We start from the raw sequence: 21,235 nt of genomic DNA on the forward strand, positions 1-21,235 counted from the left end.
GTCTGAGTGGCTGGTCTCAGACGATCTTGGAGGTGAACCTGCTGGATGTGGAGGTCCTGGGCTGGTGTGGTTACACGTGGTCTGCGGTTGTGAGGCCGGTTGGATGTACTGCCATATTCTCTGAAACGCCTTTGGAGACGGCTTATGGTTGAGAAATGAACATTCAATGCACGAGCAACAGATCTGGTTGACATTCCTGTTGTCAGCATGCCAATTGCACGCTCCCTCAATGCTTGTGGCATCTGTGGCATTTTGCTGTGAGACAAAACTGCACATTCCAGGGTGGCCTTTTATTGTGGGCAGTATAAGGTACACCTGTGCACTACCCATGATGTCAGATCAGCATCTTGATGTGGCACACCTGTGAGGTGGGATGGATTATCTCAGCAAAGCAGAAGTGCTCACTATCACACATTTAGACTGATTTGTGAGAAATGTTTGAGAGAAATGGTAATATTGTGTATCTGGAATGAATTGTAGATCTTTAAGTCCATCTCATGAAAAATGGGAGCAAAAACAAAAGTGTTGCGTTTATATTTTTGTTCAGTGTATATATATTATTCACAGACACATACCCATAAATCGAGAAACAATGTGAAACAAAAAATTGTGCTGTGGTCTCTGCTTACAAACCGAACACTTGAAACACATGTAAAAATACAGACACTTTACTGTGTTCAGGTCACTAGCGACCTGGAAATTTTTGGCAAGTAAATGAGCATAAAACAATAATTCTAAGTTATTTTGTCATAAATTTGGTGGCTGCAGGTAAAAAGTGCGTAGAATACCCTGGGAACAGCGTCCAAAATGAATCATTATCACCAAGCTTATAATCTGGAGACTCCAGATAAAAGAGGTTCAGAGACTCTGGTGGTTGATGTTCTTTCACACCAATAAAGAAAAATATGCTCATTGTTACATATTGTTTGCAAACACGTTTGCTCTTTTGGGTTGGGCATCTTATATGCGACGGGGTGTGGCTGTCTGTTTTTTCTCTTTCTTGTCTCCCCCTTTACTAGATCTACAAAGAACATGATTGGTGCTTCTCACTGTTCAGCCCTACGCATTTGATACATACCTGTATGGCAACCTGTAGTTTGTGCTGGAGTGTTCCAGGCTTTTAGTGTCTCTCCTTGGATTTAGCCAATCAGTGCACGAGAAACCACCCCATGGTCCATCCTGACTAAAGGATGACATAAAACCCAGACCATTCCCTAAAATCATCACAGTTGTTAAATGAATGCTGTTTTTTTTTACAGAGACCAAGTTTTTAACCTTACCATAAGGTATATTGCACAATTGGCATGGAACCAGATACTATTAAGTAAATCGCAATCGCAATTTGTTGATTCAGTTATGAATTTCCATGAGCTCATTCATCGTGTTCCACAATATTGTAACATTAGTATTTATCAGTAATCCGGATTTGTAACCTAGATATAATTTTAAAAAAGCAAGAAAAAAATGCTTTGTGTGATGTTATGCAATGTCATCATCAAGAAGAGGCAATGTTGCCTCTTCTTAAATAATAACCTTATTTTGAACACATATTAAATTCACCCTCTTATTACAGTATGATTTCTGTTTCAGCAGAGGCAGTGAAGATCAAAGTTCAAGATACTATATCTAGAGGTAGGTGCCTTTAAATGAAAGGTCAGGTGGAGTATAAATTTGTCCATTGAAACTTGAGAACTGTTTGGTGTTTGAAAACTCAGGCAGTGCTGCTACAGTGCTGAAGAGCAACTCACTGGAGGCGTCTGAACAATAATACACATTCCCTAAGGTACTTTTCCATGTATCCAAAACAAGATTAAATACTATGCATTTAAATCTGTATGATCAAGCATGCACAACCATGCCCAATAATACTGACATTATGTAAAACACAGTGAAAAAGAGTAAAATATTTTTAGTTTAAAAACCTATCTAATTAAATTTTAAAATGTTTCACTGATTTGCATAACAAGATGACTGAGGCATATTCGACATTTGACACCTCCAGCATTCAAATATAGCTCTGGCCTTCTGCTTAACTGGAGCTGCACTCCCTTCTCCCTTTCATAATCCCACAACTGAGCAACTGAACTCGTGAAAGAACAACTATACCAAGATGTCAGATCAATCAGCCTTTGATGTGGATGTGTGGACCCTAACCCGCTTTGTTATGGAGACTGGACGACAGGCGAAGGGAGCTACTGGAGAGCTGACCCAGCTGATAAATTCCATGCTGACGGCCATCAAAGCCATCTCATCTGCCGTCCGAAAAGCGGGCCTTGCCCACCTGTAAGTCCAGCTGCTTAAAAACTGTCTGTGGAATCTGTTTCAAGGGGTGTGTTGTCAAGTCTGTGAATTAACAAAACTGTTTTTTTTTTATATAATATAATATGGTTACTCCCTATTATAAGAAGGAGAAGCAGAGAATTGCATGTATTATAGAGAAATTGTCTCGTTAGACATTGCAGTTTGTTTAGTAATGTTTCCTACAACAGTGGCAGTCTCTCATCATGCAACAAATGAGAATTGCTCTGGACTATTTAGGAATTTTTATGTGTTTGCTCAATTTTCAGAAATGAGCCTTGTTTTATTTGTTTGTCTGGAACATAAAAAAATAAGCTATGAAAAGTTAATGTGTCAATGCATAGTAGTAATTTTAAAGTCATAAGACAATAACAAAGTCATTGTTATTCGTTTGTAACATTTGCACATATTGATTTTAGAGAGAGGGGCGGCATGGTGGTGCAGTGGTTAGCACTGTTGCCTCACACCTCTGGGACCCAGGTTCGAGTCTCCGCCTGGGTCACATGTGTGTGGAGTTTGCATGTACTCCCCATGTCGTCGTGGGGTTTCCTCCGGGTACTCCGGTTTCCCCCCACAGTCCAAAAACATGCTGAGGCTAATTGGAGTTGCTAAATTGCCCATAGGTGTGAATGGTGTGTGAATGTGCCCTGTGATGGGCTGGCCCCCCATCCTGGGTTGTTCCCTGCCTCGTGCCCATTGCTTCCGGGATAGGCTCCGGACCCCCTGTGACCCAATAGGATAAGCGGTTTGGAATATGGATGGATGGATGGATGGATTTTAGAGAGGTGCAAGAGGGACAACTGGGGGGGGGGTGGGCAGTGCTGGGTAGGTGCGGTCTGTATTATGGTAATTCTGCATATTGCGATATTTATGGTGTTTTGGGTGTACTGTAGTAATTCCATTCAAAGAACCCCCAACCCTCCAGCATTTTTTTTTTGGAAAAAACTGAAGGGTTATCATGAGATCACAGTAGTTTTGAAAACCAACCTGGTGTGGATTCCAGTCACTGTCAAAGATCACCACAGTGTCAGCGGCCTGGACGTTTAAGCCTAGACCTCCAGCTCTGGTGATCAACAGGAAAATGAAGTACTGAGAGCCCTTCTCATTAAACTTCTTCAGCAAAGTTGCACGGTCTTCAGATTTGGTCGTTCCTATTAGAGAAGAAAAGCAGGACACATAACATTTATATATTTCCTTCTCGCCTGCTTCGAGCCGAGACATGCTAACATGCTGTAAGCCTAGCATGGTAAGGTGGAATCAGTCAACAGCAAAAAAAAAAATAAACTACTGAATAGTGAACTATTTTACTCTGCTGCATTTCAGTTGTCATTTTGAAGGCATTTCCCCCCAATAGATTTATCTAAAACAGTGATAGATGAAAAGCTTCTTCTGAGGTTCATCATTTGTTTTCTCACAGTATGTAGGTTCAAATGCGGGCAACTAGTGCAATGATTATATGGGAATAGAACTGCAAGTAAACTGTAAATTCTATTAACTGAAACCTATATAATGTAATTTAACTTAATGCTTATATAAGCAATGAGGCCTACAGACTTCCACACCTACCTGCATGTACCATCACAACACTGTCAATTTATGAATAAAAACAAATACCAAAAATAAAAAATAAAATATACCTTTAACAAATGATTTCTGTATTTTTTGATTATATGAATATAGGAAGAAAGCCTGAGACCGTGTCGCTCAAAAATACCATTGAATTTAAAAACTCATATCAAATAAGTACATAATTATAAATTAAAGATGTTTACCTTCAGTTTGCTGCATGATGTGGTTTTGTGATTGCTAATGCTGTTCTTATTACTGCTCAAGGCAAGGAATTGCCGGCACAGTGAATGTCACTGGAGATGATGTAAAGAAGCTGGATGTCCTGTCCAATGATCTCGTTGTCAACATGCTTCGTGCATCATACAGCACCTGCCTGCTGGTCTCTGAGGAAAATAAAGATGTCATAATCATTCCAGCTGAAAAGAGAGTATGTTATGGACTTTTCAGCTCACTAGATGCATCAGATCAATCTGTTTATTTTTAATACACATATTTATCTGTAAAGCATAAGATACTTAGGGTTATCACCGGCTATCACAGGGCATGCAGTGTGTGGAGAAAATGCAAATGCATGTGTCTGGTCAAAGTATGATTATGAAATACCGTTGAGGTCCATAGTGTTTCTGAAAATGTTCAGTGGCCTGTACATTTTAATACTTGTCTTAGAGCACAAATAACAATGATGAATAATGTTTTATTTGGCAGGGTATGTACACACTAAAGTTAAGATGCTTATAAAAAGAGAATCATTCAGTTTTTCAATATATGAACCATTTCTGAAAGGTTCCCAGACACATGTACACAAAAAAACAGGAAAATTAATGGATATTATACACAAACACACACATGCACACATAAATATATGTGTGTGTGTGTGTGTGTGTGTGTGTGTGTGTGTGTGTCTTTTAGGGGTGTCACAATATACTGGTATTGACGGTAACCGTGGTATTTAAAAAATGAAATGGCAAAATTGTGTTAATGATACACATATGATTGTAAAAAATGCAGCATCAGTAACTGACTCACATATACAGTAGGTGCTGCTTCTTAACGTCGGTTTCTACCAGTGCTTAATTTGTGAACTCTGTGGCTCATAAAGAGCAGAGACCATCATTATATGAGGAGGCAGAGTGCAACGACTTTGAATGATGTCACACGCACTCAAAAGCAAAATGAACCTTATGTTATTAACAGAAGTAATAATGATGTCAGTACAGGAATTCTGCAGGAAATGCCAGTGAACAGTAAGCGGTCCTGGCTGTATCACTATCTATGTAGTGAAATTCAATATATATATATATATATATATATATATATATATATATATATATATATACATACATATATATATATATATATATATATATATATACATACATATACACATACATACATACATACATACATACATACACCCACACACACACACACACACACAGCGGGTATTTTTTTGATTTACAGCCTTAAATGAAAACACACACAAAAAATATTTCTTTCCAGCTTTAGTTACCTAATGCAACCTGTAACATAAAAGTGAAAGATATTACAGCTACAGTTCAGAAAAAAAAAATTTTGAAAATCAAAAACAAGACATACAGAGATTAATAAAGGATCACCCCCCCCAATGTCAATATTTTATGAACCACCTTTTGCTTTAATGACAGCCTTGAGTATGTTGGGATACTTCTCTATCAACTTTGCACACCTAGATTGAGCAATACTTGCCCACTCTTCAGTACAGAACTGATCAAGTTTGGTCATATTGCATGGTGAGTGTTGGTGGACTGGTCTCTTCAAATATTTCCACAGATACTCAATGGGGTTTAGGTCTGGGCTCTGATTGGGCCACACGAGGACATTCACTTTTTTCTCCTTCAGCCACTGCGTGGTCCATTTTGCTGTGTGCTTCAGGTGGTTGTCATGTTGAAAGGCGAACATCCCACCCATCTTCATCTTCCTGGCAGAGAGTAGTAGGTTTTCCTCAAGAATTTGACGGTATTTTGCCCCATCCATTTTTCCGTCTACCCTAACAAGAGCCCCAGACCCCCACAGAAGGATACTGCCACCATCATGCATTACTGTAGGTGTGGCGGGTTGCGGGTGGTGAGCTGCATTGGATTTCCGCCAGGTATACCATTTGGTATTGAGGCCAAATAGTTCAATTTTGGTCTCATCTGACCATAAGACCTTTTTGCACTCGGCATCAGAATCTTCAAGGTGCATTCTGGCAAAGCTCAAACGAGCCTTAGTGTGGCCTTTCTTGAGAAGTGGCTTTTTCTTTACGACCCTTCTGAACAAGCCACAATTGTGCAGCGCTTGTGAAATTGTTGTCACAACACAATGACCACTCTTTGCCATAAAATCCTGTAACTCCTTCAAAGTGGCCATTGGCCTCTTGGTAGCCCCTCTTACCAGTTTCCTCCTTGATCTTTCATCCAGTTTGGATGGACGGCTGGATCCAGGAAGGTTCCCAGTAATACCAAACATTTGCCACTTCTTTATTATGGACTTTACTGTGCTCCTTGGGATTGATAAAGCTTTTGAGATGTTTTTGTATGCATCTCCTGCCTTATGTCTGTCCACAACTCGATCCCTGAGATCTTTTGAAAATGACTTGCCATCCATAGTCACTTGTTTGCTGTCAGTTTCGCTACCAAGCAAGGGAGTGCGCCAGGAACAGCTGTTTTTATGCTTCACTAATAACACTGATTACAACTGATCACAAGTGGAAGTCAGTAACCATGGTAATTATAATAAAGTGTTTACAATTGATCACAGGTGGAAGCCAGTAACCATGGTAATTATAATAATAATGTGTGTAGTAAAAATTTGATATCATGACAGCCCCTATACACACACACACACACATACACACACACACACACTATATATATATATATATATATAGAATGGGTGTTTATATAGTATATTTATATAGTATATATATCTGAAAGTTTGTGAAATACTGTGTATAATAATGTTTTTCCACAATATTTTACTGAACACAGGGTAAATACATTGTTTGTTTTGATCCTCTGGATGGTTCATCCAATATTGACTGTCTGGCATCAATAGGCACCATTTTCGCAATCTACAAAAGGGTAAGTGTTTCTTACCAAAAAGTTTACGGAATATTGAAACATTTCAAAGTTTTTGAATTTTAATCAGCAAATATACTTTGCTTTCTCAGTAACCTGACGCTCAGTACTGTAATGAACTGCAAGTTCTGTTCTAAATTTCATACACTTAGGTTGGTCATTTTATTGCACTACTACCAGTTGCATCCGTAGCAACAACATCAAGAATAGTAAATGCTTTGGAATGTCAATTTCTGAATCTCAAGCAATATTATTTTGTTGTTTTTAAACATTACAATTAATTCACATTAATTTATCAATTAATGTTTAACCACAAAACTGCCTCATACTATACACATTACAGTTTAATTTTTCTAGACTCTGCCAGTGACCTCAACTTTCAGTTTTCTGTATCATTGGTAGCTATTTAATTATATAAAAAAATGAAGTATAATTTGTCCCTGACAAATTACTGTAGGTAGCCCAGTGTGACAACAAAGGAACTATTAAAATTAAAATGTTCTATTGCAGGAATACTTTAGCATGTTCTCACTATTGTAAAACGTACTGCACATTGTGCTTTTGTCATGCCCTGCTCGTCGGCTCCTCCTGTGTGCCACGCCCCCTGCCTATCCACGTGTGTTTCCCGGATTGTACCCAGCTGTGTCCGTTTGCTTTCAATCAGTCTTGTGCATTTAAGTCCTGGTCTCCCCAGTTTTCCTTGTCTGTCATTGATGTTTGTTTGCGTGAGATCCCCGTTCTGTTTATTAAATCCCTGGTTTACCCCGACTTCTGCCTGTCCGCCTGCTTCCTGCCCGTTTGCCTCGCACGATCGCCGCTCTCCCCGCGCCAGATCGTGACAGCTTTATATTAAGCTGAAATGTGTCGTATATGTATACACAGGTTACAGATGGTGAACCGACTGAAGAAGATGCCTTACAGCCAGGAACCCAGATTGTCTGTGCAGGCTATGCACTGTATGGAAGTGCCACACTGGTGGCCCTCAGCATGGGTGCTGGACTTAACTTTTTCACATTAGATCCAGTAAGTGTTCATACAAAAGCCTTTATTTGAATAAGGCTTCTGTAAAACCAAATGTTTTTCATTAGCCATTTACCTGCTACAAAGCAAGTCAATAAGACAATATAGAATTGTAGACTATTAACCCACTGCAATAGCAACACACTAAGTACTTGGCTTGAAAATTATTTCACCATTGTGGAATCTCTCATTTAGATACATTTTGTTTTAAATTAATTAATTTTGCTCATTATAATTTTATTTTATTTTTTTCAGGCAGTGGGTGAGTTTATTCTCACAGAGAGAAATGTGAAGATCAAAAAAAAGGGAAAAATCTATAGTATTAATGAAGGTTATGCCAAGTACTTTGATTCCGCTGTGAACGAGTATGTAAAGTGGAAGAAGTATCCCGAGGTATGTCGTACATTCAGATTTGCATGTTGGTAGCTACTTTAGAAATCTATTTTATGTTCTTCCCTCTAATATAAAGCAGCAAATGGTAGCCATTTGGAAAAAAAGTTTTCTTGCTAAAAAACGATCTTTTGCTAGGGATGAGTTATATGACAAATAGTTATCAGTACATGCATATAATTTTATGTGTAGTTATGTGCTGTGAGACTCTTGTTTTTAGTAAAATGTTGTTTTTAAAAAATGAGAGCATATATAATGCTGTTAAATTTTGTACTTATACTAACCCTTGTCTAAGGCCGTGGGTAACACGTTCCCTCAGCGTGGTAACACGTTCCCTCAGCGTGGTAACACGTTCCCTCAGCGATGTTCATTTCATTGTATGTTAAACATCATGGTTTCCACTTGAAACTCTGGTACTTTTCATACCTGCAGAAGGAATGCCTGAACACCAAAATTTCATGTTATTTCTGTTGACAAATGCCAAAAATTACGCCTAAACAGCCTTTGCACTGGTACAAAGGGTTTAGACTCTTATCCAGACACAAAGGCTGGGAATCATCTGAGCTGCCCATGACTTCCAACCATTTATAGATATTTCATACAAATGCTAAATTATAAAAAAAAAAAAAATCACAACAAATCTTTTACTTTACTGAGACAGTTCTATTCAGATATAGTGGAATGCGTCCAATCAGGTTACAGATCACACAAACTAAGATCCTTTTCTCCAAAGGGGGGAGCTCAAACCTAACTTTTGTGCAGATACACTCAGTGGCATTTTAAGGTACACCTTAGGTCCCACTATGTCACAGGTAGAGCTCCCAGACAAGCCTTTCTGCACACTGGTGTTGCACTGTTGCAATTGTGGTCTTCCTGTTACCTTTAACACGTCTGCTCTTCATTTCTGAGCTCTACAATTAACAAGGTGTTTTCACTGACAGCAGTGGCACTGGCCGGATGTCTATATGTGTAAAAATTGCATGTAGGTGTTTGTGAGACGGATTGACCATGACTGTCACCAACAGTTACAGCCCATTGAAAATCAAAAGGATCATGTATCTTAGCCATTTTAATTGACACCTGTATGTGTGCTATACCTGTATGCATTCAGTTACAGGCACATGTCACTGAAAAAGCAGGCTTTTTGTGTTAACAAGCATTTAAGATGCTTCTGTTTTTGTAAGAATATTACTTTATCTGTGGTTGAACATTCATACAGCCCATGTACAGTAGATGTAGGAATTATTAATCTGAATGCAGAAATGTGTGCCCATGAATTTGTGAATGTAGTGGATCTAGTTAACTGGATATGTATAACCTAAGTTGGGACAATCAATGCCTTAATTGTTCATTCGTGCTTTTTGGCTAGTGAAGATTCTCAGAGCAGGAAAGACTAGTAAATTCTGTGAGCGATGCATATTTCGGTCGGATTTTAAAACTCAAGAGTAAATTGGCTTTTTAAAAACTCTCTACAAGGTGGCATGCAGGCTCAGCGGCTGGCGCTGTCTCACACCTTCAGGACTGGGCATTTTAATCCCACCGCTTTTCTGTTTGCAATATTTGCCTTGCTCAGGTGTCATCGAAGTAGTTTCCCACCACAATCCAAAATCATGCAGTTAAGCAAAATAGATCCCTAACTTGTCCATGGTATGTGACTGCATTGTGAATTAGGAATGCCTAATCAGTACTCCTTTTCCCCTAGGATGGAAGTGCACCATATGGTGCCAGATATGTAGGGTCCATGGTAGCTGATATTCACCGCACCATTGCATATGGAGGCATCTTCATGTATCCGGCAAATGAGAAAAGCCCAAAAGGAAAGGTTGTTAATTTTTCATACTTTTTTAAAACTAAAGTAAGCCAAAAAAACTGTAATAGCTCTGTGTGTTATGTGTGTTTTCTCCTGAAGTTACAATGTTGCGCATATTGGCATGTCTAAAGTGTAAAGTGCAATGTGTGTTTGTGCCCTGTGATGGACTGGTATCTAACATATCTCTTTTGAGGTATTCTCTGCCTCATGCACTATGCTTTCTGGTCCAGAAAATGGTTTCTTACCATTTTCCTGGTACTCTGGTGTCTTCCTACAATCCAAACAACCGTTTGGATGAAGGGTAGTAATGTTCAACTATATGGCATTTCTTAAATATCCTTAGCTAATGAATAACACATGCCATGTGGCGCTAATGTTACAAAAAGAAATTCCTTTAGTTTTATGATGATCCTGCAATTATACACTACATGGACAAAAGTATTGGGACACCTGGCCATTACACCTACAGGAATTTTTATGACATTGTATTCTAAATCCATAGGCATCCATATAGAGTTGGTCCCCCCTTTGCAGCTATAACAGCTGCCACTCTTCTGGGAGTTTGCAGCGTGTCTGTGGGACTTCTTTGCCCATTTGCCCAGAAGAGCATTTGTGAGGTCAGGCACTGATGTTGGATGTTGGATGAAGTTCTGGCTCACAGTCTCCATTCTAGTTCATCCCAAAGATGTTCGATGGGGTTGAGGTCAGGGCTCTGTGCAGGGCAGTCAAGTACTTCCACACCAAACTCAGATAGCCATGTCTTTACGGATCTTGTTTTGTGCATCATGCTGAAACTGATTTCATAACTACTTATGTGCGATTTAGTATTTCACATGTGCGAATGTCACTGTATTTTCATTCAGTCTCTGCACCCTGTTCATGCCATCTATGCTATCTTGGTAAACGACTACCTGGTATGTGGCTTGAAAAAACTGCATGATGACCGTTTTCTGTTTATTTGGTGTTAAAATCCAAAATGTAATTTCAACCGGAGAAAAAGCAGCAAGGCATTAATTCTGTTTTAAAAATAAATTGCTCTCTTTTTTTGTTTGGTTTCCAAGGATTATATTAACAGTATTCTTTGTTTTTGATCTGCAGCTAAGGCTCCTGTATGAGTGCAACCCCATAGCCTTCATTATAGAGCAAGCTGGGGGTGCAGCCACCACCGGCACAGAGCGAGTACTAGCAGTGAAACCAGAGGCACTTCACCAGCGCGTACCATTTGTCGCTGGCTCCCCAGATGATGTGGAGGAGTACCTTTCCTTTGTCAAGAAGCACCAGAAATAGCTTTAACAGTAAAGTATTATGATGTATAATAAAAATAGGTGAATAAGGTCTGATATGATCTGTCTTGATTTCGATAAACATGGGCTCTGAGTTAGCATTAGTGACTGAAACGGTGCCACATCCGGTACTTAGAGGGATTTCATACATTTCTCAATTATATCCTGCTTTGGATAGACGTGTCTGCTAAGTGACTGTAAATATATAACAGTTGTAGACTTCAGATTGCCACTGTATATTTGGCCATATGATTATTTGTACGATTAATTATGCAAAGACATACAACTAGGTACATAAGAACAACCCCTTGAATTTATGGAATTGTATTATGCATGAATAAATACACAGGTTGCACACTTTGTATACCTCATGCCTAAGTTGGTAGGGGAGACAAGACCATTGCTAAAGTGCAATGGACTGATCTCTTTATTGCCAACAACCTTGGTTGACAGAAAATGCTTAAAAATTAGGAAAATACATTCAATTGAGTGCATAAGTATAACAAAAACGTACATACATGAGCAATAATAACTTATCTTTGTCCAGAAAGAGAGAAAAAACTTTCGAACTATTCATTATAAAACGTAATTTACCAGGTAGGTTTAAGAACACAGAGGGCATGCTTTACAAACAAATCTGAAAAAGCTAGTGAAAAGACATTTCTGTACAAAAAACTTGAATACAGCTCTAAGATTCTTTAAGACTTTTGGAGCACTTTACAAAAGGCAATTTTCTCCCTTAGTATATGTAATAAACAAGCAAAAAAAAAAAAAAAAACACTACTTGCATGTGTTCTTACTTTCTTGCTAAATCAATTTTATGTATTCAGTTTTATTGCTATAATGTAACGAATGTAGAATGTATCTTCATATGATCCTCAAAAGTGAAACGACAAAAGGTTTTTACAAAAAATAAGGATTTGACAAATTACATCTCAGGACACTTAACAGATTTTTTTTTTAAATACTGATATGCCCCCTAACCAAGAGAATTGTTATGATTTATGCTTATGTTTTACCTTTACCCTGTGCCTCTTAGTTCCCCCTTTCCCAACAAGGCAATGATTTCTACAACAGGGCAAAAATTGCCACTGGGACTGCATTTTAGGATGCCCACGTCCTGCCCAGACTTAAATGAAAGTCCCAAATTTTAAAAACAAATATCCAAAGTTAGGATTTAAACAAATTCAGTATTTTAATTGTATTTGAATGACAAGGGACTTCATAGCTAATAACTTTTAATATGTGCATCTAGAAAAAGCCTGGTTTAAATGATGGAGGACTGTGCTTTTTTCGGGAAATAAAGGGCTTTAATATAATGCTCTAAAAATGTAATTTATATATGTACATACATAAAGGCACTCACATTCACAGCAGCTGCCAAGCATTGAATTTCCATTTGAGTTTTTAAATAATACAGCTGTCAGAAAATACTTTCTGCAGAATATTTAAAGAAATTCATGATGGATAAAAGATGCCTTACCGAACATTAGGGAAGATTTAAGAAAGGATTTGTTTTCAAGACAACATGTAAAAAAGAAATTATATAAACTGCCTGAAAACACATTCTTGAATAATAAATCATTGACTAGTATTTACAATATTCAAATCAACAACAATGATAAATCATTAACTATAGGCCAACACAGGACTCTACAATACAAGTAATAGATTCCTATTAATTATAGGGTGTTGTTTTTGTACAAAATTAGATTTAAAGGTGGTCAATGGTTACCAGTTAAATTGCACTTAAATTCCAAAAACTCATGGCATTTTACCTAGATATGACAGAGCTGATAGAATTATAAGATGTTCCACCATTGCATGTTGGTCCATAGCTGTCTGAAGCAGTCACCTCTGGGTTAACCCTGAACACAGGCGACGACTTTAAAAGAAAGTCAGCAGCGTCTCTTCTCCCCAGTTCTCGAAGCTTAGCCATAAAGATACCAATGGTGCTGTCAGGGTGACTGCTCCACTCCTGCAGGAGCAATTCTGTGGGACTTGGCTGAAACATACCTATCGTATGAGTACCATTATTACTACTGTATTTGGCCAATACAGCCGACAAGCCCAGGTTCATGGCAAGCAGACACCAATCCTTGCCCATGGGATCTGGTGGATCAAGGAGCCTGCAGAGTTTTCTCCTGGCTAGCAGACTGACATCTGATATATGGATGTCCATTCCAAGCCTACCCTGTTGGAAGACTTCTGTGCAACCAAAGCTCAAGATGCTTCCAAAGCTTTCCTTGTAGCCACCCATTGTGTTAGTAAGGGACATCTCCTTTTGAGCCTGGGCTCTGAAGAAGTCTTTTGGCTGGTAGATCATGATGGGTCCATGGTGCTCCCTCAGCTGTTGTGGGCTAAGGTAGTACTTCACAGTCAGCAGCCCAGGAAGTGTGGAAGCCAGTAAGTTGTCTATGACACTGCAGACCAAATCCAATAGCATACAACACTTGAGCTTCTCAGAATCCGGCCCCCTCACTTGCACCTCGATTCCTTGTCCATGGTTCACTAAGAGCACCATGACATCAGCTCCACCATGCGAGATCTTGGCACCATTAGTCCATAGACGAATGTCATCACCATCAGGTTTCTGCTGATAACTCCAACGGCAAAGGTTGACCTGTAGCTTGTGAAAGATGCCACATGGGAATGGGGTAAGGTGCTCTGCGGGGACCAACCGTACCCCACCATATATAAACACTTCTTCTTCGTCATCTTCTTCTGTCCAGGAACGGTGCAGCCCATTGGTTTTGATGAGTGCTGGTATATCCACCATAGCAGAGTTAAGATCACGAACGCATATATCCATGGCATCGAGAATCTGAAGCAGTTCATCGGCATCACTCTCTGACAAAAGGCTCTGCATCTCCTCCAGACGAAAGCGTCCCCTGTAGTGATGTATCGCCTTAGGAGTCTCAATGGATAAGATCTTTGCCAGAACATTGCTGCACAGCCAGCGTGGATCCAAAAGAACCACATCCTGCACAGTTTCACTCTGCATGATGTTTATCTGTAGGGAGGGCAATGTGACAAACAGCATGATAAGATGGTTGCACAAAGTAACTCTAGAGTTTAGTCATGATCATTAAATGTACATGCTAGCTTATTGTACGGATTATATCCTCATGTTTTATGTCATTGATACATACAGTAAAATATGACATTATGGAATACAGATTTGGATAACGAATATAAAACATTTAAGGTTTATTCTAATTAGCATACGCACCTCTCCCATACTATGCAATTGCAAGGCTACAGCTCGTAGGTCCTCCTCACTGACAAGAGGGTTGATCTGCTCCTGAACATCTAGCACAAACTGCTGCCACGACATTAGCTGGTTGGGCCCATTGAGCTTTCTCCAAGATGGAAGTGTAGATAAAATCTTCTCACATAGTACTGTTACCGGTTGACATTTCTGGGCCCATGAAAAGAGGAAAAGGCAGATGTTATTGTTGCTAATCAGCATTAGAAAATTTTACAATACAGCAAAAAAAATGCTAAGGAAATGTGTTTATATATCTTTCTACATGACAACAAATAATTTTTGTAAAAGTTAAAAACACTTCCTACCGATATCGATCCTTGAAATTCTGATTTTCTTAGTTTAATATTAAATCAACTAAACATTTTAAAACACCTCTTTATTGAACTTAGCTTCTGCAAGCAAAATAATTTAAATAACCTTTTCAAATAAAAATGGCTTCACAAATGTCAAATTTCAATTTAGTAGTTCCTCCACGGACAACTTTTTGTTCACGTCTTACGCAATGTGAATTTAACGTCTTCGTCCCACACTGTACGGAATCTCCAAAACAAACATGTTTCCCATAAGTGATTTACCTTCTCCATCATGGAACATTAGTGTGGGAAGAGAAGGTGACGGGTCATGGGCGTGACTATGGATGGAAACTGAGTGGTGTGGTGGGCATTATGACTAAAATGTCATATCGCAATACTTTTGGTTATAATCTTGAACCACCATATAGATCAATATTTCTTGGAATGTATGTAGTAATGATAATTAATTAAAAATATTGGTTGTGTTGCCACCTACTGTATAAATGATACCTACATATTTGAAAAATACAGTAGATTGATCATCAGAATTTCACAAATACAAACCATTTCCAGACAATCAAAGCAGTACTTTTTTGTAACCAATTCTTGTACATCAGCCATGCCACACATTATTAATTATTCTGCTTTATTAATGTAGAATAGTGAGTTAAATCATTTTGCTTTATTGATTCTGTATCATTTATTTAGCTCACAACTGGCGGTAAATGTTTTTGGGGGTCATTATGAATCCAGAACACAGGAGGGAATGTAATTTTGCAAACCTGTGTGAGTTTGTAAGCTGACGCACCCAAAAGCAAAGCTCTCTTATGTCTTTGAGAAGTTAAAATATGGCTCCTGGCTCATCAGATTTAGGGGAATTAAATTTAGCCATCTATATGCTTATATGTTGAAGCACATTTCGTAATGAGCTGGGTTGAAGTTTATTTTGTTCAATTGAAAGATTTTGATTAAATGTGGTATGTTTAATGTTTTCAAAATTATATGCATCTCAGCTGGTAAAGTTAGCAGTTATTTCCGGGCAAATAAGTATAACTAAGCCAGTAACCGGTTAAATATTTATCATTATAATTTTGTTGTATTTGCCCATATTTTATGGAACCAACATTGAAAAGTTTAATTTATTACTATTGCAAACTGTTGCATGTACTGTACAGCAAAAGCAAGTACTCTTGTGTTTGTGAAGGGAGAAGAATCAATCACCAAGTCATTCATATGTTTAGGATATAGGGAAGGGAGGAAAAATCTTTAATACAATCCAAAAAGTGTTTATTTGTCCAGCGAGAAATTTTATTTTGTTGTAAACTCATATTCACCTCCAGGCTGTATTCACCGTCACCCCCCTCTCCCATCATACTGCACTTCCCGCTGGGTCAGAACAGCAGAAATCAGACTGTCACCTCGGTTACTGCTGCTGTATCGCACCTGGGTCTGCATCTCCCTCACCATGCTACATCACATCAACATGCCACAACACAACACTCCAGGGCCTGGCCTGCACTGTCCACTGGAGTTAGAGCAGGTAGCAGCTCATGGCCAGGGTTACATACATATTTCATTATTAGCTGAAACCCTATTATTTAAAAATGGGACCAATAATTTTATATTTAGATTGATTCCCCCTCTCTAAACTGTTTCTCAAACACCTTCTTTCATCTCCAGTTCTCCACTGCTGTCAGTGGTCAATTCACCGCAAGTCTCTATCCCAAGTCTCATAGGAGTTGGAGGCATGTCCAGAGATGCATTGCATCCTATCATGTCAAATCACACCGCACTGCAATAGGGGTGAATCATAGCACATTGCAGCAGTAGTTGCTTGATGTGTAGCTTTAATGTATCAGTTCATTGGCAGTGCATCAAGATGTGTATCACATCACCTCAGAGATGGAAATTCACATCGCTAATTTAGACTGATTGGCGCTGACTGGCACTCAACCAATCAGGATGAAGAATCATCTCTTTCCACTCACTAGCTGATCGATCGGCACATACCTACTGTACTTAGAGATGAATTATATATCGGGATGTATTGATATCTGCTGATGTTTGCTGCACTATACGAACTCTTTGCTACAGACATGCACAAGTTCTTAAGAAATAATGTCACTGACGTAAGTTTCACTGTAGATCTGTGAAACCTATTACCTGTATCAGTTATGGGTAAAATTAGACAAAAATATATCAGTTATTGGTATCATCCAAAATTTCCACATTGGCGCACTACTGCTAATTATATTTAAATTCACTGTTCTGAATGCATGTTAGTATATACCACAGAAATATGACACAGAATAGCATTAACAAAATTACTTGATGCTAGAGATACTGTTACATATTTACTAAGGTATATAGATATACTGTTAGATATTTACTAAGATATTTTAGTAACTTTTATCAACAACTTCCCCTTTCCAAATGGTATTGCGATTACAAATGTCAATATTTTTAAAAGAATGAAATCTATGGCTAAATACAAGGTTTAAATAGCCCGTAAAAATGCCTCCATTTCAATCCATTGCATTAAATTTGAGACTATTTATGCATATTTTCGCACAATCGTTGACAAAATTTAGTTCAGGGAAATAAAGTTTGTACATTGAAGGCAAATGACACATCACAATCATAATATGCTTATTCACATGCCAGTATTATGGGATTTATACAGTCGTTAGAATATTTTGTAGAATATCTTACTCAGATTTTCCATGAAAATGATATATTTGTGTACTTACACAAATAATGGAATTTCGAAGGTCTTGTAGGTGATTTCTAAGCAACTTCATGTCCTTTGAGTTGGATGCTCCAGCATCCACAACAAAAACCTTTTCAGAAATCTGCAGGTCATTGCCAAATCTGAAAACAACATAGTTACAAAATTATATTTCATAGAATGCACACAGAAAAGTAATTACGTGGAGCTGTTATAAACTTTAATACTGTGAAACTGCTTACCTGCTTCGGACTTCCTTAAGTAGACACCTTTCCTTGTCATAGTCAAATTCCCCTCCAAAAGACCGGGGCAGATTCACAAAATCTGCATGAGTTGCTACCAGCACAACTTGCAGTGGATTCTTCATCTTCCCACCAAAGGCTAGGGGGATATATATGTATATATGAGCATGTTGGTACCACAGACACACAAACAGACACAGATTGAATTACTGAATTACAAAAATAGAACAGAACAAGCAACAATTAAACACATCATTGGCTATAGGTTACACATTCTACCCAAGATGTAATATTTGTTAACATAATATTAGATAAAACATATCTGAAAAAAATACCCTCAAATTACACTGTATACATCTTTCATACATACATCATATGAATGTGTTCTCTACAACATACTTGCACAATGAACAATCAATTAACTGAGAGTTAAGGCAAGCCAAACAAACCATGAGAACACATTTGAGAGAATATAAGAAAGGCAAGTGAAATCAATATGTCTTATAGGACATATTCTACTAAGCACATGGAGAATGAAACACACACTGGATGTCAGACTTAAAACATGATAAATTCTGACGGATTAGCTTAAGTGCAAGCAGTACCGACCCAAGCAAAGCATGACGTGAAACAAAAGTACGTCAGAACTATAAATAATTCCTAGAACAGAAACAGAGTAAACAAAATGGTTCTGCTTTATGACAGGAGGAGGAACATGGGCAGGGCAGACAGAACATCCAGAGTCATCAGGCGGTTTAGTGTTTTGGAAGTTAAGGAAGCGAGACAGTGATCCAAAAGGTACTGCCAGCTGAAATATGAGGAAGTGCCATGTTGCTTCACAAAGCTAAATTGTGTGTCAACTCAAATTACTGTGAATTGTCCATTTGGGGAGAGCAATGCAAATAAAACCTTGCAGCATGAAATGTACAACTTCATAGCTTTTGCTGTAGGACACTCAAGCTAAGGGCATTTCAGCTGGATTGAATTATTCAATGGTGTACAGCAAAAACTGAGCAGCTACTGCAACGCCTAGCAATAAGTTCAACACGGATATATGGACATTTGAAACAATCCCAACAACAATTCCTGAAGCATCACACGTTCACGCAATAAGCTTCTCAGACAATTCATTTCAGAGGAAAATGCAGTAATACTTACGCATTAAAATTTGCCCCTATTTCATGAAACACACTGTTTAACTAGCATCAATGGAAATAGACCTGCTTTTTTGTTTCCTGTTAGTTGCTGTTTTTTATATTACATTTGAATTTTGAAGACTTGCATGAGAGAAACAGAATAATAATGTGAGAAGTGTAAATTCTTATTAAATTCTTAAAACCACAAGATGCAGAAATATTTGTTGGCTTTATATATTGCATATAAGAATTGTAGTTCTCAGGATTTTTAATACACAAAATACTACATAAGATATTAAAACTAATTTTAAAATGAGAACGTGCGTGTTCTATGCTACACATTTTTTGTGCTCAAATGGCAAGTATGTGCTTTTTCCTCATCATCCTTTAAAGTTGTGTTAAAAGTAGTTTCTCTAAAGACCTCAAAAAAAATGTAATTTTAGTAACCGATCTCCAAGTAGTGGAATACATTGTGTAGATAAAATGCATAGTTTTACACTTAGTGCTTTAGAGTAATACAAAAATTGTCATTTTTATTTCACATTATTTAACAGTCAGACAACCATCTATATTTTCTCATTTATGTCTCTTATACAGGAATACAGGAAAACAAGTTAGCTCCAGGTACCATCCAGCCATCCATCCATTTTCCAAACCGCCTATCCTATTGGGTCGCGGGGGGTCCGGAGCCTATCCCGGAATCAATGGGCACGAGGCAGGGAACAACCCAGGATGGGGGGCCAGCCCATCGCAGGGCACACTCACACACCATTCACTCACACATGCACACCTACGGGCAATTCAGCAACTCCAATTAGCCTCAGCATGTTTTTGGACTGTGGGGGGAAACCGGAGTACCTGGAGGAAACCCCACGACGACACGGGGAGAACATGCAAACTCCACACACGTGACCCAGGCGGAGACTCGAACCCGGGTCCCATAGGTGTGAGGCGACAGTGCTAACCACTGCACCACCATGCCGCCCCCGCTCCAGGTACCATTCAATGCAATATATTTTATATAGTTTAAATGTAAAAAGAAACATAATATGGGAAGTTCAAGTTATCTGAACTGATATAAATTTTTTTTTACAAATGAACTTCTAGGGAACGTGATACTGGCAAACAGGTACTGATGAAATACGAGATAAAACAAAGAGAATATGTCAAAAATGATACAAACCTATGGATTCCTCCGGAATGGTGAGGGACTTGAGTAAGTTGAGCCAAAAGGTGATCTGGTTCAGCTGTGTCTCATATGGCACCTCCAAGCTAAAGAGAACCAAGTGCAAGGCAGTGCTGTCGTTTGCAGCAAAGTAATCATAGGAGCAGTAATATACCGGATTGCCAGAGAACTCCCAAACGCTGAAGTCCCCAACTCCTAGGAAAGAGCCAGAGAAACACCCACAGCAGAATGTTAAATACATAAGAGTATTACATCAATCCTATATCATATAACAGCAGTTTAACAATTGAAATAATACTGCAAAATATTGATGGGGGGGGGGGTCTAAAAATGAACTACAATAATATGCATTTTTCTCATTTGCCAAGAAAATTTATGAATTCTATGTATATTCACTGCAGAGAAAGAAAAGAAAGAAACATTGCACAGACCACTGAGGTTGGTGTTTTGAATATCAATGGCCTTGGTTGCTTGGTCGGCTGCAGAGAGGGTGGTGTGCATGGGGGAGAAGACCTCCAGCACTCCCTTTGTCAGACTGGGCTCAAACATCATACTGCGGCTGCGCACGCTGACGTTCTCACAGCCAGGGTAAAGGTTGGAGATGCTTAAAGAGGCTGCAAAGAAAAGGCAGCTTTTTGGTTTTTATTGGACACTTTCCCCCTCACATTCAAAGTTTTACCCTAGTTTTTAATGGCAAACACAATACAATCTAAATCTACAGAGTTAACCTTTGGTGTTTTGTTGACATTACTGTAAAATACTTCCCATATAACACTGGTAGGATAATTATTACTGATTGATGACACTAAACATTCCAACAGGCTGCAATATTGTCTGTTTTAAAGATTATGGCCACAAAATAGAGGAGAGTCAAGAAAACTCAATTACATGGTTAAAAATAAAGCATATTA

At 38.5% G+C, this 21,235-nt stretch overlaps 2 protein-coding genes across 3 annotated transcripts in view; one reads left to right on the plus strand and one right to left on the minus strand.

Annotated features, from left to right (window-relative positions):
- The first annotated feature begins 2,010 nt into the window (after positions 1-2,010).
- Positions 2,011-11,522, plus strand: fbp2 (fructose-1,6-bisphosphatase 2). Its single transcript, XM_048998820.1, has 7 exons — positions 2,011-2,283; positions 4,132-4,294; positions 6,876-6,968; positions 7,848-7,988; positions 8,241-8,378; positions 10,078-10,197; positions 11,284-11,522. Exons 1-7 carry the CDS (start codon positions 2,111-2,113, stop codon positions 11,470-11,472), a joined length of 1,017 nt encoding a protein of 338 aa, XP_048854777.1. The 5' UTR covers positions 2,011-2,110; the 3' UTR covers positions 11,473-11,522.
- A 237-nt stretch (positions 11,523-11,759) lies between these two features.
- The window catches only part of LOC125722583 (death-associated protein kinase 1-like), a 38,675-nt gene continuing 29,199 nt past the window's right edge, over positions 11,760-21,235 (minus strand). For both annotated transcript variants that reach the window (XM_048998766.1, XM_048998774.1), the window contains exons 21-26: positions 20,756-20,938; positions 20,322-20,519; positions 18,003-18,141; positions 17,783-17,903; positions 14,701-14,889; positions 11,760-14,481 (exon numbers count right to left, since the gene is read on the minus strand). In XM_048998766.1, coding sequence (XP_048854723.1) covers positions 13,243-14,481; positions 14,701-14,889; positions 17,783-17,903; positions 18,003-18,141; positions 20,322-20,519; positions 20,756-20,938 — 2,069 coding nt within the window. In that variant the 3' untranslated portion in view covers positions 11,760-13,242. The remainder of the gene's footprint in view (positions 14,482-14,700; positions 14,890-17,782; positions 17,904-18,002; positions 18,142-20,321; positions 20,520-20,755; positions 20,939-21,235) is intronic.

The sequence above is a fragment of the Brienomyrus brachyistius genome, chromosome 2 (assembly GCF_023856365.1).
Source record: "Brienomyrus brachyistius isolate T26 chromosome 2, BBRACH_0.4, whole genome shotgun sequence".
In the NCBI taxonomy this organism is placed as follows: domain Eukaryota; kingdom Metazoa; phylum Chordata; class Actinopteri; order Osteoglossiformes; family Mormyridae; genus Brienomyrus; species Brienomyrus brachyistius.

What these genes read in the sequence shown, in the direction of transcription:
- fbp2 (XM_048998820.1), top strand. Translation starts at nt 2,111, where the DNA reads ATGTCAGATCAATCAGCCTTTGATGTGGATGTGTGGACCCTAACCCGC. An exon ending in TTTTCGCAATCTACAAAAGG is followed by an intron (nt 6,969 to 7,847) that starts GTAAGTGTTTCT and finishes ATGTATACACAG; the next exon opens with GTTACAGATGGTGAACCGAC. An exon ending in AGAAAAGCCCAAAAGGAAAG is followed by an intron (nt 10,198 to 11,283) that starts GTTGTTAATTTT and finishes TTTGATCTGCAG; the next exon opens with CTAAGGCTCCTGTATGAGTG.